The sequence below is a fragment of the Ornithorhynchus anatinus genome, chromosome 9 (genome assembly GCF_004115215.2).
Source record: "Ornithorhynchus anatinus isolate Pmale09 chromosome 9, mOrnAna1.pri.v4, whole genome shotgun sequence".
NCBI classification, from domain to species: Eukaryota; Metazoa; Chordata; class Mammalia; order Monotremata; family Ornithorhynchidae; genus Ornithorhynchus; species Ornithorhynchus anatinus.
The window spans coordinates 36,109,330-36,126,910 of record NC_041736.1 but is presented as its reverse complement, the minus strand read 5'-3'; the positions used below and the strand labels follow the sequence as shown (position 1 = coordinate 36,126,910).

The 17,581-nt window shown below is 43.8% G+C and overlaps 1 protein-coding gene across 7 annotated transcripts in view; it reads right to left on the bottom strand.

The window, feature by feature from the left end:
• The window catches only part of LOC100080779 (24-hydroxycholesterol 7-alpha-hydroxylase), a 44,612-nt gene that overhangs the window by 24,885 nt on the left and 2,146 nt on the right, over positions 1-17,581 (bottom strand). Inside the window, exons 1-7 of one of the 7 annotated variants that reach the window (XM_007666974.4) lie at positions 16,956-17,031; positions 14,830-14,970; positions 13,172-13,233; positions 6,972-7,107; positions 3,701-3,875; positions 2,351-2,500; positions 766-859 (exon numbers count right to left, since the gene is read on the bottom strand). In XM_007666974.4, coding sequence (XP_007665164.1) covers positions 766-859; positions 2,351-2,500; positions 3,701-3,875; positions 6,972-7,068 — 516 coding nt within the window. In that variant the 5' untranslated portion in view covers positions 7,069-7,107; positions 13,172-13,233; positions 14,830-14,970; positions 16,956-17,031. Of the gene's footprint in view, positions 1-765; positions 860-2,350; positions 2,501-3,700; positions 3,876-6,971; positions 7,108-11,482; positions 11,580-13,171; positions 13,234-14,829; positions 14,971-15,608; positions 15,673-16,955; positions 17,218-17,581 lie in introns of those variants that run through there. The other 6 variants (XM_029071696.1, XM_029071698.2, XM_029071695.2 and 3 more) reach the window with 6 other exon arrangements.

Here is a 17,581-nt window from a genome sequence, read left to right as displayed (position 1 = left end):
CTCACTTCAGCTCACCAAAGAGCAGCTGTTGGCTTAGTCATACATGGCACCCAGAGAAGGTGGATCTGATGGACAATTGTTTCAGTGATATCAGACTGACGGTTTCACAACCTCATTTGTGTTTGTGTTTTGATGGCATTCGCCAAGCGCTTACTACGAGCCAGGTATTGTATTAAGCTCTCGATTAGATACAGGATGATCAGGTTTGACCAGTCCCTGTCCCATTGTGGGACTAACGGTCTTAATCCCCATATTTTACAGATGAGGTAACTGAGGCTAAGAGAAGTTAAAAGATTTGCCCCACGTCACACGACAGACAAGTGGCAGAGCTTGGATTACAATCCAGGTCCTCTGATTCCCAGGCCCGTGCTCTTTCCTCTAGGCAATGCTGCTTCTCACCGTTACATTGCCATTTATAATTAAGTATGGCTCAGAAGCAACAACTTTGCAAGCTTTCAATTTTCAAGGTTTGGCATTCCCTTCAATCAATCAACTGGATTTATTGAGCGCTTACTTAACTCCAGTGACAATCTAAATCTTCCTTCCCTTTAAAGTCATATGTGAAAGCTAGGGCCTTGGAATTGATTTTGCAAGGACCACAGAGGGCAAGAAATAAGTTCTGAGGCGATGAGAAGTGGAAGCAGGTTTGGCAGAGGGCTGACTTGTTGATCCTCACTGGCTTTTCTGCCTTCCATCCTTATTGTGAAGGTCAAGGTTAGAAAGGAAGATGCCATTTGTTAGTGAAAATACTTGTGGAATATTCACCTTAGACTCGTCTCCTGAAGTTTTGCTTGTCTCGAGGTCAGAAATCGCCTTCTCAAAAAGTCTCAGAAACCACTGTTTGGATTTTGACCAGTTTCTATGGGGAAAAGAAACAATGGCTGCATATTTGTTGGGAAGGCGTTCCGATCACATGGTTTAGAAAGGAACACTGTATCGCTAATGAGGTATTGATATATCTCCAAGATGCTTCTCCAATTCCAGAAAGATTCCCTCTGGGGAAAACAAGCACAGTGATTATTCTTTGGCAAAGAGCAGGGTGAATGAAAAAAGTGCCATCTCAATCGCTTTGCCAAACACACATAAAAACATTTGGATCTCTCTGAGATTAGCTTCGATGAAGAATATTGCCTTTTCCAAGTATCCTGTCCATTTCCCCTTATGAGAAAATTTAACAAGTTGAGGGAAGATGAAGGGCAAAACACAAAAGCATGTTGTTGGTAAGGGCAGGTCAATGGAAGTGAACGGTTTGCCAACTGCTGCAGAATCAGCCTGGTCTAGTGGACAGAGCCCCGGCCTGGGAGTCAGAAGGCCCGAGTTCTATTTCCGACTCAGCCACGTGTCTGCTGTGTGACGTTGGGCAAGTCACTTAACTTCTGTGACTGTTACCTCATCTCTAAAATGGAAATGAAGACTGTGAACGCGGTGTGGGACACGAACTGTGTCCAACTTGATCAGCTTGTATCTACTCAAGTGCTTAGTACAGTGCTTGGCACATAGTGCGTGCTTAATAAATATCATACACACACACACACACACACAAACAAAAAAAAAGGGCACTTTTCCTTTTCTTCTGGAAATACAGGTCTTAATACAGGTCTGTTACCAAAGAATTAAGAACTATTAAACCACTTTCTGTTTCATGAGGGAGAATTCCTTTTGCACAAGTACTGCCCTGAGCCACTTATGGAAAGTATATTTCTCTTATCCAGGCACATCACTTACTTTCCTTATTTTATTCTGTAAAGACAACAATGAATGACTGAAAATATCCAAATCATGACACATCTCAAAGGAATATAAACATTATCTGGTACAACTAAAATATCGATTTTCAACAAAGTACAAAACAGTATTCTTCTCCCTATTCCTTTCTTCCCTCATCAAAAATGCCCCCCTATTGTTATCCACCCAGAAATATTAAATACATTGTTAAGGATTGCACTGGGAGCTTTTTATGTGCTCTTTGCTCTCTCCCTTTTCTATTTAGACTAAAGAGGAATGGTGATGTGCAGAAACTTGATGATGAATAAATTAAGGAAACAGTGTGGCCTAGTGGAAAGATGAAGGGCCTGGGAGTCAGAAGATCTGGGTTCTATTCCAGGTCCAGCCACTTATCTGCTGAGAGAGATCTTGGGCAAGTCACTTAACTTCTCTGTGCCTCAATTTCCTCATCTGTAAAATGGAGATCAAATATGTGTCCTCCTTCCCCCTTAGACAGTGAGCCCCATTTGGGCCTGGGACTGTGTCCAAATTATTTATCTTATATCTACCCCAAAACTAAATACAGTGCCTAGCACATAGCAAGTGTTTGAACAAATGCCATTAAAAAAACAAAAGGACTTCTTGCCTTAAAAGGCATTCGGGCATCTGGGACCCAAACTCGAAACCTTCATCGTAGATCCGAAATTGCTCTTCAAACTCCTTGATTTTCCTCTGACTTGTTGGAAACAAGCCTTTCCCAAAGAGAATATTCACTGAGGATGGGAACAGGACATTCCTGAAATACAAAGAAACAGCTGGTATGCCAGACCAAAAGGAATACATTCTTACATCTCTTTATGAAAGAATGCATAATACCAGGGTTACATGCTGAGTTACTAACTAGTAGGGCAGAAGAAATCCTATGGAAACTAAATCACTTTAAGATCCTTAACAAGGTGGTACTTTGCTGAAAGCCTGAATGAAAGTGCTTAACAAGCAAATACTACTGACTCCATTAATTATTTTCGTCATCCTAGTGAAGAGTGGTATTTATGGCAGGCCTCTAGGCACTCAGAAGCTTACAGCAAAAACAAATAAAGATCTTTGGCCTCAAGAAGCTATTCATCCGATGGATAAAATGAGGTATAATCGACTTTGCCCCATATCGAAGATTGAACAAGTGAACTTTGGACAGAACCATGAACAGGACTTAGAATTCTGCCCAGAAATCCACAGTTTCTTCCAGCTCTTTCTCTGCCTCCCAATTCCCTAACCGTGGTGTCCTCCAAACCTCTGTTCCGGATCTCCTTCGCTTCTCCATCTACATACACTCACTCCCCCACTACGAATCAAAATGGAGGATTCCCAGTCCATCGCATTTATTGAGCAATTACTGTGTGCGGAGCACTGAACTAAGCGCTTGGGAGAATACAATATAACAATACAACAGACACATTCCCTGCCCACAACGAGCTTACAGTCTAGAAGGGGAGACAGACATGGAAATAAATAAATCTCATGGCCAGAGACCACATCTTCTTTAGTCTATCTGAATGCTGGGATGGCCTTCTCTGCCTACTCTAAACTACTTAAGGGCAGGGATCCTTAAGGGCAGGAAGAAGCAGCATGGCCTAGTGGATAGAGCATGGACCCGGGAGTCAGAAGGTCATGGGTTCTATTACTGGCTCTGCCATGCGTCTGTTGTGTGGCACTGGGCAAGTCATTAACCTTTTCTGTGCTTCAGTTACCTCATCTACACAGATTACACGTTTGCTAACAAGTAATATTTTAATCAGAGGTACAATGGAAAAGATGTTAAAAAGGGTCATTCAGAATATCAATCAATGCCATTTTTGAGCGTTCATTATGTGCAGAGAAGCAGCCTGACCTGGTGAACAAAGCCCAGGCCTGAGAGGCACAAGGGCCTGGATTCTAATTCTGCAATTTTCTGATCGGAAATAAGGAAAACTTTAAAATAGTTTATGAATATCCTTACCTTACCAAGTTACAAAGGTCCTGAGTTCCTTCTGTGCCTAGATACTCTAGGTGCTCATGTAATTCTTCAACCAACTTTCCAAAGAAATGGTGCATATTGGACGTGCTCATTTTCCCTTTCATTAAGCCATAGAGCTTGTCATGGTTCAGAAAAAAGATTTCCTTTGAAATCGATGCTGTAGCACAAACAAAGAAAGGCCAAATTTAAACCGAGTAAACTTTTTGCATTTTATTTTTTGTTAAGCCGGAAAATAAACCAAGCAGGAGAAAGTGCGGGAGAAGACAAACATTATTGGGGCATAATTTATATAACTCAAATGCCTATACGACTGCCACTTAGGAGGATAAAAATGTTGAAAAGTGACAATCTACCCGATTTTTGCTCTCTCTCTAGAGAGGTCAAGAGGTCTAACAGTGAATCTGGGAGACTTATATCCTTTGATATTAGATGCCATTGTTTTTAAAGCTGACAACAAAGACAGAGAGGTCCTATCAATCGGCAGCATGGTGTAATGGATAGAGCACAGGAATGGAAGTCAGAAGGTCAGGGGTTCTAATTCTGTTTCCGCCCTTAGTCAGCTGTGTGACCTTGGGCATATAACTTCACTTCTCTGTGCCTGTTACCTCACCTGTACAATGGGGATTCTATGTGAGCCCCACATGGAACAGGGACGATTTACACGCCCAACTAAATAAAGGGTCAACCTAACAGTGAGTAGAAAATCACTCTGATGATTTTCACAGAAGTGCCTGTTACATTAAAAAAAAATGAGGTAACATAAGAAGAGGACCCATGAAGTTGTTTTGTCTCACGGCCTCTGGATTGTGCCCAAATTCCAGCATCCAGTCCTAGTGCATTGGGAAAAATCCCAGGGCTTCCGATCACAGGACTTTCAAAGTCTTATTGAAAGCATATCTCCTCCAAGAAGCCTTCGCTGACTAAACCCTCCTTTCCTCTTCTCCCGCTCCCTTCTGCACCATCCTGACTTGCTCCCTTAATCTCCCCTCCCAGCCCCACAACATTTACGTACACATCTGTAATTTATTTATTTCTATTAATGTCTGTCTCCCCCTCTAGACTGTAAGCTCATTGTGGGCAGGGAATGCATCTGTTTATTGTTATGCCGTACTCTTCCAAGCGCTTAGTACCCAGCTCTGCACACAGTAACCGCTTAATGAATATGAATGATTAATGAATGAATGAAGGGGAGACAGGCAATAATAATGCTGGTATTTATTAAGCGCTTACTATGTGCAGAGCACTGTTCTAAGCACTGGGGTAGATACAGGGTAATCAGGTTGTCCCACGTGAGGCTCACAGTCTTCATCCTCATTTTACAGATGAGGGAACTGAGGCGCAGAGAAGTTAAGTGACTTGCCCACAGTCACACAGCTGACAAGTGGCAGAGCTGGGATTCGAACCCATGACCTCTGACTCCCAAGCCTGGGCTCTTTCCACTGAGCCACGCTGCTTCTCATGTGGCTGCCTCAGTGCTGAAAAACCCAAGTCAGAAGCACATCTTATCGGAAGCAGGGAACATCTAACCTCCCATGTAGGTCCAGGATGGCGGTCTTGCAACAGATGAGAAAGGAGCGGAGGCATCTGATGATAATCTAGGTTTTTCCGAGAGCCCCTCTTCAGGAAAGCACTGCTTAACTCTGTTTAGGGAATCGGCGTGGCCTAATGGTGATAGCATGGGCCTGGGAGTCAGAAGGAACTGGGCTCTGTCCAACCTTTCATTCAATAGTATTTATTGAGCGCTTACTATGTGCAGAGCACTGTACTAAGCGCTTGGAATGAACAAGTCGGCAACAGATAGAGACAGTCCCTGCCGTTTGACGGGAACCTGATTGACTTGTATCTACTCCAGTGATTAGAACGGTGCTTGGCGCTTAACAAGTACCATAATCATCATCATTTACTGCTGCGTGACCTCAGGCAACTCTCTTACCTTCTCTGAGCCTCAGTTTCCTCAGCTGTAAAATGGGGATTAAACCCTACTCCTTCCTAGACTGTGAGCCCCACAGGAAACAGGGAATGTGTCCGATCTAATATTGAGCAGGGAATGTGACTACTAATTCTATTGTATTGTACTCTCCCAAGTACATAGTACAGTGCTCTGCACATAGTAAGTGCTCAGTAAATACCACTGATTGAATGATTGATTATCTTGCTTCTACCCTAGTGCTTAGCACAAAGTGAGCACTTAACAAGTACCAGAAAAAAGGAAAGGAATTAGAAATGCTGCTCTAAAAATAACTTGCTCAACAAACCTAAAACTGGCTTAGCATGGGACCCTTTTTTTTTTTTAGTAGTAGCATTTCCTAAGTGCTTACTAGGTTTCTGAATTAAGTGCTGTGGTAGATACAAGTTAATCAGGTTGGACAGATTCCCCGTCTCTCACAGGGCTCACAGTCTTCATCCCCAGTTTACGGATGAGGTAACGGAGGAACAGAAGAGTTAAGTGACTCATCCAACGTCACACAGCAGACAAGTGGCAGATCCGGCATTAGAACCCAGGTTCTCTTGCCTCCCAGGCTTAGGCTCTTTCCACTAGACCACGCTGCCCTTTTAGCCCTGGAGAACTTTTATCTTGAGGAACAATAAATTGAAAATCAGCTTCCCCTACATAGAGGTAAGCCTTCCTCTCTCAGCAGCATCACCTTCAAACACGAAGGAAAATTATCGACCAATCTTTGTATCTGTACGCACATCCACACATACGTATTTCCGAGTGCATGTGTCTTGTCACTTACCAGTGTTTCCGCTGCTCTCCCTGTAAGTGTACGTTTTTCCCTCTGTTTCCACTCTGCCCCGAGTCAGTGTTTGGCTGTCTGCCTGTCTATAATTCTTTGTGTGCCTCTCTCCTCCCTGTATTTATCTCTCTATATCCTCTATGTCTTCGCTCTCTCCCTCTAAGTTTTTCTATTGTTCTTTCCTGCTTCTGGGGGCTTCAAACCCTGAAGGTCCCACCTTGTATTCCATTTTGAGCTCTGAAAAATATGTTCCTCTGACTAGCAAGAAATATTTTGTGTATTTGAGAAATCCAGATATATAAGAGTTTTATAAGCTAAAATTCTTTAGGAATTTCTGTGACTTGTTTGTGTTCGGATTGGGTTTGGTGTAGCCTCACTACCTTGCCTGCCTGGATTAAAAAAATGTGAATGTACAAGGAAAGAAATGACAGGCCCCATTACTCTCTCTCCACACTGTGGAGCCAAAATCTGCATTAGGGTTTTTTCTAAGATAAATATTTTAAAGAATTATTTACCTGTGTGATAGACAGGATTTTGAACTGCTAGTTCAAAGCTCACTTCTTTTGATTTAAAAAATGTGTTAATACCTTCTTCTTCGGTTACAAAAGTCATGCGGTTTCCCAGGGCAAATACTGTGAATATTGGTCCATACTGAAACAGAGAAATCACAAGAGTACTTTATTAAGAATGACCACTTACTTATATTCACTATAATATCTATATCCACTGTGAATGCCTATATTGGAACTCGGGATTTTAAAGACCAGAGCAATTTGCTGAGTAGGCCAAATCTTGCCAGCAGAGTTGGATTGGTGCTTTCATAAAAGATCTGAAGGGCAACTTGGGCCAACTACCAAAAAAAAGTGAAAATTAGTCTGGAATACTAAAGAAGAGTACTGTCTCAAGAAATGGCACAATTGTTTCGACCATGATTAGGAAACTAAAGCTGAAAAGAGATGCAAATAACAGGAGACGGAAAAGGCAACCAAAAAATTACATTAGGCCAAAGGAGAGACCATGAGAAAACGTGACTTCTCTGACGATTGCTCCCTTTAAGCTGCTTTGCTTGCCACTTAACTTCTCTATGCATCAGTTCCTTCATCTGTAAAATTGGAATGAAACACCTATTTCCCTTTGTTTGCATTTTTATAAAGAAAATTTTATGGATACACTACCAGAACGACTGCAGGTGGAGGTGGGACATTCTGGGAGAGATGTGTCCACGGGGTCGCTATGAGTAGGAGACGATTCGACAGCGTAAGACAAGACGGGACAAGTTAAGTGCTTACTATGTGCCCGGCACCACTCTAAGAGCTGGGGTAGATACGAGCTAATCGGGTTAGATACAGTCCCTGTCCCACAAGGGGCTCACAGTCCAAATCCCGATTTTACAGATGCGGTAACTAAGGCACAGAGAAGTTAAGTGATTTCCCCAAGGTCACACAGCAGACAGTGGCAGAGCTGGGATTAGAACCCAGTCCTTCTGACTCCCAGGGCTATATTCTATCCACTAGAACACACTCCTTCTCCCTTAGACTACGATCTCCATGTGGTTTTCTGGCCTGATTATCTTGTATCTACCCCAGGACTTAGTACAGTGCTTGGCATATAGTAAGCACTTAACGAATAGCACAGTTATCATTGTTATTATCATTGTGGTCAGTTGTTTGAAAAAAGTTCCACTTGGGATCGAACAGTGAAGAGGGCCAGAAATAACTAAGGATATTATATCTACAAAGTTTGGTATGGTGAAATGAGCACATCCTGATGACGCAGACACAGAGGAGACCATGAAGCCTATTTGGGACAAGGGACTGCGTTTGATCTGATTATTCTGTATGTACCCCAGTGCTTGGAACATAGTAAGCACTCAAATTAATAATTAATTAATGATTAATAATTAGTTAATTATGAATGATAATCAATTCCAGAGTAATTAAAGAATTGACCATTACTATTGCAGGACCGCTAGCCTTTCTTTTAGAATTCATGAAAAATGACCAAGCCCAAGAGGGGAAGATTTTGTCTCATCTTTTAAAAATGAAAAAAGCATGAGTGTGGTAAAGACAATATTATATAGTATTACAACAAATCCATTGATTTGCTACCATCAAGTAGAGCATGATTGTAGGAAGCAAGCAACATGGGCCTGTAAAAAGCAAATGATGCCAGATCAATATAAATTCTTTCTATGCTATGCAAACGGTGGGCCACATATTCAGGTAGGAAACTAGTTTTAATCTAATGAGATGCCAGTACGTTTTATTAATTTCAACCCACATGGAGTCATTTTGACCAGCTAGAAAAATACTATTCTGACTCCACTGTCAGTCAGTGGAGTATTTATTGAGCACTTACTGTGTGCACAGCACTGTACTAAGAGTTTAGGAGAGTACAATATTGCAATATACCAGACACATTCCCTGCCCCAAACGAGTTTACAGTCTAGGGGGAGACTGATATTAATATAAATAAATAAAATTGCAGATGTGTACATAAGTGCTTTTGGGTTAGGAGAGAGAATGATTTAAGGGAGTAAGTCAAGGGGTGGCACAGAAGGGAGTGGGAGGTGGGGAAAGGAGGGCTTAGTCAGGGAAGGCCTCTTGGAGGACGTATGCCTTCAGCGAGGCTTTGAAGTTGGGGAGAGTAATTGTCTGTCGGTACATTGCTCTGACCAGTATATAAAAAATAGTTGCCCTGGGGCAACTAAGAAGTTTGCCTAATGGCTGGACCCATTCAATAGTCAATATTTTTAAAGGTGACTGAGGTCTTACTCATCGAATTTACAAATGATACTAAATTGCGAGGGGTTTCCAATCCTTCAGAAACAGGAATAAAATTCAAAGTGAGAAACAGCATGGCCTACTGGAAAAAGTATGAACCTGGGAGTCAGAGGTCTTGGGTCCTAATCCCAGCTCCACCACTTGTCTGCTGTGTGACCGTGGGCAAGTCTATTCACCTCTGCTTCAGCTACCTCATCTCTAAAATGGGGATTAAGATTGTGAGTCCCATAAGGACCTGGGTTCTAATCCCGGCTCTGCCACCTGTCTGCTGTGGGACCTTGGCCACATCCCTTAACTTCTCTGTGCCTCAGCTACCTCATTTGTAAAATGGAGATTACCATTGCGAACCCCAACACTTAGTACGGGGCCTGACACACAGTAAGCACTTAAATTACTATTAAAAAATCAGTGATCATGGCAATTTGGAAAAGTCTTCCTGTGAAAAAAGATGAACTGCAATAGAGATAAGTGAAAGTTTGCATATTGAGCAGCCCCCAAATCCCAAATTCAGAAGTATCATTATTAGGGCATCTATTAAGTGCTTACTATGGGTCACCACTGTTCCAAGGGATAAGCACAAAGAATGGAGAAGCAGCGTGGCGCAGTGGAAAGAGCATGGGCTTTGGAGTCAGGGCTCATGAGTTCGAATCCCAGCTCTGCCACTTGTCAGCTGGGTGACTGTGGGCGAGTCACTTAACTTCTCTGTGCCTCAGTTCCCTCATCTGTAAAATGGGGATTAAGACTGTGAGCCCCACGTGGGACAACCTGATTCCCCTGTGTTTACCCCAGCGCTTAGAACAGTGCTCTGCACATAGTAAGCGCTTAACAAATACCAACATTATTATTATTATATTATTAATGGAGAAAGTAAAATGCAGCGGAGCATCTTGGGGAGCATCTTGACTACAGGCTTAATATCAATAATTTTTGTCATTCAGTTATTTAAAAGGCCTCCATGAAATTGGGATCTGCTGACAGTGTAAGATCTGTCTCCCCCTCTAGACCGTAAATTTGTTGTGGGAAGGGCTGTATCTACCAACTCGGTTGTATAGAACTTTCCCAAGGGCTTAGTATAATGCTTTGCACACAGTTAGTGCTCAATAAGTACTTTTGATCAAACAATCAATCAAATGTATTGGTCTATTATTAGAGGATTTTGTCTAGTTTGGGCCATTGCACTTCGAGAAAGGTGGTGGAACACCTTCAGCAGGTCCAGTGAAGAGTGCCAGAGTCTTTAAATCAATGAGTCAATCCATAGAACTTATTTAGTACCTACTGGGTGCTGTTCACTGTTCTAAATGCTTGGGAGAATCCAGTGGAGTTAGAAGTCACAGTCCCTGAGTTGGAAGCGTTTACACTCTAGCGCGCTGACAGAGGAAGAAGAGAATGGAAAGACGGGTATCTGGATGAGTACGAGCCTTAAACAGGATCGTGAAATCAATACGGACAGAAATGCTATCCATACAAACCAATGTGATTTGTAAATACACAAGTTTAGAGGTAGCAGATAAGTGCTGAAGTGATGGGAGGATTTGACCTGTGGAAAGGTAAAAACTATCAGGGAAGGCCTCCAGGAGGTGGTGGGATTTCAGAAGGGATTTGAAAAAAAGATGATGTGTGGTCCGGAGGATTTGAAGCTCCTCTGAGGAAAGGTTGGAGAAAATGGGGCTGTTTATCACAGAGAAGGGAAGTGGAAGAAAAAGTATGAGGGGGAGGGTGGGGAAGAAAGACCTGAAATAAGTATATTCTTTCTTCACCATCGGGACCATATTCATTATAGTCACTGACCTTTCTACTGTGCACAGAATAGGAGGCTAATAGAAGATTTTTCTTTTCAAAAACAAAGAGGTAGATGCATAAGATTCACCAAAAAAGAGAAAGAAAATGTGCAAGCTTAAGCTGATGCAATTAAAGCCAGACATTGAAAAACACAAAGCCTTTGACAGACATTTGCTTAAATGAAGCCAAATCCATCACTCTTAGAAGGAAGTGAATAGTCTTTAAACTGTTTTCTTTGAAAACACTCATTCTGGAGCACTAAAATACTCCCAAACAGCATTTGGAGTAAAGCTCAAAAGAGGTCCAATTGGCTTCAGAGCAATATGGTGAGCTTTGGAGAACTTGAAAATGTTGTCTCAAGTATTTGCAATCAAAGCCACTTCTAAGGGGAGAACTGAATTCCATTTAGATTTTAGTTCCATAGACATTCAAATGAAAGTTCTATTCAGCTTTGATGTTCTTACCACCAAGCCAGCAATGAAGTTTTTCCTGTTTTTCTCAGCATCCTGACTGTGAGAGGTTTCCTCGGTCAGTCATTCAATCAATGGTATTTATTGAGCACTCACTGTGTGCAGAGCACGGTACTAAGCGCTTGGGAGAGTGCAATATAGTAATAAATGGACACAGTGCCTGCCCACGACGAGCCTACAGTCAAGAGGGTTCTCCAATTTAAGTCCTGTGTGGGTAGATTTGAGCAAAAAATGAAATCATAAATGAAAAAATGGGATGAAGAGTTTAGATTTTTGTCAAGATGAGAAGTAAGTGAAAGGAACCAATAAACACTATATGATAGTGGGTATGAGAGATGATAAAACACCACAGGGAACAACTTAAATAAATGGCAGCAATAAAATAAACCATAATGCCACTATTGTCTACCTAATTTCCATTTATTTCATGTTCAAACCACTTTACAAATATTATCTAAAATAATTCTTATGCAGCCAGAGTTGCTATGGTGAAAATGCAGCACAATTAAAATTGTATTGTTTTATAGAAATTACCTGCTGGTATCTATACTGCAGTTTTTGCGGTTTTGGTTTTGTTTGGGTTAAAGTTGTGTACACTAGTCATAATGACTGCTGATACTACTGAATTTTGTTTTTCCCTGTGGTTACTGTAAAGTTGTTTACTGAAGTCATTATGGCTACCAATGTTTATCAGTATCAATACTGTATTGTGTTTTTTGTTTTGATCAGTGTAAAGTTGTTTACCTAGTCATAATGGCTGCTGATGTTTGTCAGTACCAATACTGCATTAGCTGCCAGACTGCAATGCACTTTAGGAGAGATTCTTTGGGTCGGGTTTACACTCCTTTCAACCCATGCACTGTGTCAGGTCACCAGCTTGGGTCACTCACTGAGTGACTGAGAATCAGCTCCTGACTAAGGTATCCCTCATTTCATTGGAATTTGGGAAGAAGAGATTTTTCTGGAGCCAACTCGGCTCTCCTGGGAGTCCCGAAAATGCAGGAAGATAGGTCCAACACAAATAGATATATTGCACAGTGGCTGATTTGCTCTCACCTGCCAGGGACCTATTCCCTCAAAACAGTTCTATGCTATTTCGGGTCATCATGCTCCCTTTGAAAGATGGTAGGATTCGCATAGCCATGTTGGAAGGCTGTTTCTGGCAGTAAAATAAAACTCCCGTCATCAAAGGCTGCATCTTGGTCTTTTCAAGCAAAATGATGCTTACTGCAACAGACATTTAGAGTTTAGCTCAGGTTTAGAGCTAACATTTAGAGTTAGCTCAGGCTCCATAATACTATTTGCATAAAACCCAAGAGCTGAACACAGTGGGCATCATACGGGGGAGGACTTGATCTCCTTGTGAGATTCCAATTTTCATTAGGTGGAGGACTTGGATATTATTTCGAATATAAGGACTATTGAAACTGGGTTCATTCAAAACTTTTATTGAACTACACTACCGGATGAAGAGATAACTGGGGATTCGGTGCCAAGAAATGACCTCTTTGGTCATGAGAAAAATGGCAGTGGCTAGAAGTAATGCTACAGTGTTATCTAGGTCAAGCTTCTTAAAGATCAGCTTCATAAGCTAAGTTCTAACCAGGCAGGACCTACTGGCTGCACTGGTTTCAACTGAGGCGAATTGTTAGTTCAATCAGTTATTAGTATTTTAGGGCTTACCGTTCTGGTAAGAACAACCGTGTGCCAAAACCATGATCCCGGCTATGGGTGTAGTGGAACAGCTGATGTAATCACGTAGGTATAGCGGGAACAAGAACAAGGATATAGTGGTTAGTAACATCAGTATACTGGGGTGAAGCGACCAGATGAATAATCGAATATGTGGAGACGTTAATGCTGAAGGTGGATGGCAAGTGCACGGACTTGAGATTCAGAGAACGTGGGTTCTAATCCCGGCTCTGCCACTTGTCTGCTGTGTGACCTTCGGCAAAATGTAAAACGGGGGTTAAGGCGGCGAGTTCATTGTGGGACAGGGACCGTGTCCGGCCTGATTATGCCGTATCTACTCCAGCTTGGCACAGAGTAAGCGTTTAACAAATACCATTGTTATTATTATTAGAATTATTATAAGCCCAGGTTCTTCAGACATCTAGTTGTCCTAAGGCAGAAAAATACACTAGCCCCTACTGGTCTGCACAACATCATTAGGCTACAACAAGCATGCAGTATTCCATAGGATGCCATGTGGAATTCCAATGGAGCCCCTAGAGTGTTGGAATTCCCCCCCCACACACACCAATAACTGCTTCTGAACAGTTGTGTTCACCGCCCAGGCCCCTGTTCTTCCAAACTCCACTTCCCCTCCAGTTGGGTGTTTTCTATTTTTAATCAGGGCAGCAGCATGTTCTAGTGGATAAAGCATGTGCCCGGAAGCCAGAGGACCTAGGTTCTAATCCCTGCTCTGCCATTTACCTGCTGTGTGACCTCGGGTAAGTCACTTAACTTGTCTGAATCTCCCCAAGTGCAAATTAGGTATTAAACACCAGTTTTCCCTCCTATTTAGACTGTAAGCCCCATGTGAGACAAGGACTTGTCCACCCTAATTAGCTAATACCCCCGCGCTTAGAGAGGTGCTTGACGCATAGTAAGCTCTTAACAAATACCATAAAAAAAAAATCACTGCTGCTGAGCCTATAACCCCGCCTCTTGCTATTGTCCCCAGACCACACCCTTTGACATTACACCCCCACTATGGCCCCGACTTTTCCCTAAAATGGACTCCCCCCGACCCTCCTCTTCATATTCTTTCCAGGCTGTGCCAGGCCATTCCTCCGCTTTGATGCTGCCCCCCGTGAACTCTGAAGCTGGCCCTGAGTGAACCCAATTACACAGACGGAGGAAATAATCATCACAATAATTATTGTAAGCACTGGGGCGGATACAAGCAAATGCACTACAAGCAATACAGAGACCGTGTCCAACCCGAGGCTCACAGTCTCAAATCTCCAGTTTACAGATGAGGTCACCGAGGCCCAGAGAAGTGAACTGATTTGCCCAAGGTCACACAGCACACAAACAGTGGAGTCAGAATTAGAACCCATATCCTTATGACTCCCGTGCCCTGATCTTTCCACTATACCATGCTGCTTCTCATAAGCAGTGGAAAGGACTGACTCCCTGACTTTGATTTACAATATTAAGTGTCCCTTACTCTACATTTTTCGATTTATTTGCTGTCTACCCGACTCCACCACCTGTCTGTTGAGATACCTGGGGTAAAGTCACCGAACTTTTGTGCTTTGCTTCCTCGTGTGTAAATTAGGCATAAAATACCCATTCTCCCTCCCTCTTAGACTGTGGGCCCCGATCTGGTTTACCTTGTTTCTACCTCGGCACTCAGTACAGTCCTGGCAGAGAGTAAATGCCGGATAAATACCATCACCGTTCCGAGGAACGATAACCGCATAATGGGATGAACGACACACAGTCGACAGAGGTAACGGTGAATATCACTAGATCTTAAGTGGGGAAGGAAGAAAGAACATTTCAAATTCAGGTCTTCTTTTGGGAGAAGAGGAGGAAAAGATTGGAAAATACATCCACAGCCAACATAAGAGGTGGATTTTTATAGATGAACACAACGCTCTGCCCACAGTAAGGTGCTCGACGAATGCAATAGACAGATAATTTTGTCTATAGCTATCCACAGGTAAAAAAAAAACCAAAACAGAATTTGCTATTATTCAGTAATCCATTGGCTTTTTCTCATAACTCTGTTAACCAAGCATTCTTTAGCCACCGGAGGGATTCCGGATTTGACTTAAAGCGGCAAATATCATTTTCCTATACCGCATCTTTCAAAAAAAATGCCTACACAGTGAAAAAAAATGAGGGCGGATGAAAGTCTGAACCCGTCATTTCAGTAGTTATCACTTTTGGCCTGACCCACTATTGAAATAGCAAAAAACACACATCGGTGACTCTAAATAAAATGTCCTTTTAAAAAAGTCAAGGACGACATTTGTTTATTCATTCCGAAAGCGTAAGCTGTGAACGGATTTTGCGATCATCACTGAGTTCTACAGTCACTTTGCACGTATTCACTGAAAACGCCGGTAAATTGCCAGCTCCCACACTTTGCATTTTTTTATTTTACCTTTAACGCAATCCTCCCGGGTGACGTCCACCAATAATGCTCCGTAACAATTAGAAGGCATAAACTATAACGAACGGCAAACAACTTTTGAGATTAGTGATCAACGGTCATTTTGATGAGGTGGTCTGAAACGCGGGCAAAACCCGGGGTCCGATGAGATCATTGCCGACTTGTTCATTCCAAGCGCTTAGTACAGTGCTCTGCACATAGTAAGCGCTCAATAAATACTATTGAATAGATCGGTTTAGCACAAGGTCGCTCCCTAAACCCCTTGGGGATACCCCTGGGTCGTACTCTTCAAAGAAGGAGATCATCCCGAGGGCTCGGTCTCAATCGGTTGGGCTGACGTTTCCCGTGGTCCCCTCGCGGGCTGGGGATTCGAATCCCGCCTCTGCCACCTGTCTCCTGGGTGACCTTGGGCAAGTCATTTCACTTCTCTGGGCTTCAGAGAGTTCACGGGGGACAGCATCGAAGAAATCATTTCCCTTCTCTGCAAATCGGGGATTAAGCCCGTGAGTCCCGTGTGGAACAGGGACCGCGTCCCACCCGCTCATCTCGTATCTACCCCAGAGCCCGGCACGTGATGAGCGCTGCCACTCGTCAGCTGCGTGACTGTGGGCGAGTCACTCAACATCTCGGTGCCTCAGTCACCTCACCTGTAAAATGGGGGTTAACCGTGAGCCTCTCGCGGGACAACCTGATTACGAGCCCGGACTTGGGAGTCAGAGGTCACGGGTTCGAATCCCGGCTCTGCCACTCGTCAGCGGGGTGACTGTGGGCAAGTCGCTTCACTTCTCTGGGCCTCGGTTCCCTCATCTGTCAAATGGGGATGAAGACTGGGAGCGTCACGTGGGACAACCCGAGGACCCTGTATCTCCCCCAGCGCTTAGAACAGCGCTCTGCACATAGTAAGCGCTTAACAGATACCAACGTTGTTATTATTATTATTATTATTATTATTGAGAGGCAGCGTGGCTTAGTGGAAAGAACACGGGCTTTGGAGTCAGAGGTCATGAGTTCGAATCCCAGCTCCGCCACTTGTCAGCTGGGTGACTGGGGGCAAGTCCCTTAACTTCTCTGTGCCTCAGTTACCTCATCTGTGAAATGGGGATTAAGACTGTGACCCCCACGTGGGACAACCCGATTCCCCTGTGTCTACCCCAGCGCTTAGAACAGTGCTCGGCACATAGTAAGCGCTTAACAGATACCAACATTATTATCATTACCCTGTATCTCCCCCAGCCCTTAGAACAGCGCTCTGCACATAGGAAGGGCTTAACAAATACCAACATGGTTGTTATTATTAACGAATAGCATCATGATAAGCATCGTTATTATCACTATTACCTTTCCTCTGGCTCGCTCTATAAAGTCCAGGGGGGCCTTTCCAAATTCATATGCGGCCCCGAACCAAGGGATCCAGCTCCCGATGCAAGGGGGCCCGCGGGGGCTTCTCAGATGAAGGATCAGAAGGAGGACGAGCCCCAGGGCGATGGCCGCGGATGGGAAGATCGCTTCCATTTCCCCGCTTCGAGCCCGGCCGGGATTTAAAGGAGGCGGACTGGGAGGGAGGAGGAGGAGGAGGAGGAGGAGAAGGAGGAGGAGGGAAAGGGCGACGGGAGGAGAAGGCGGGTTGGGGGGGGTGGGGGGCCCGGGAGGAAAAGGAGACGGGGGAGAGGAGACTGTAAGCCCGTCAAACGGCAGGGACCGTCTCTTTCTGTTGCCGACTTGTTCATTCCAAGCGCTTAGTCCAGTGCTCTGCACATCGTAAGCGCTCAATAAATACTACTGAATGAAAGGAGGAGATGGAGTGGGCTTAATGGGGCATCCTCCCGCCACTCGGAACCGCTGTCTCTTCTCCTCCTCCTGCGCCGGTCCAAGTCAGTTGGGGGATGTCCGGGCGGCCGCCCTGGTCCCCCCGACGCCACTCCCTAATTGGGCCGTTGCCCTGGAGACGAAGCGCCGGGCTGCCT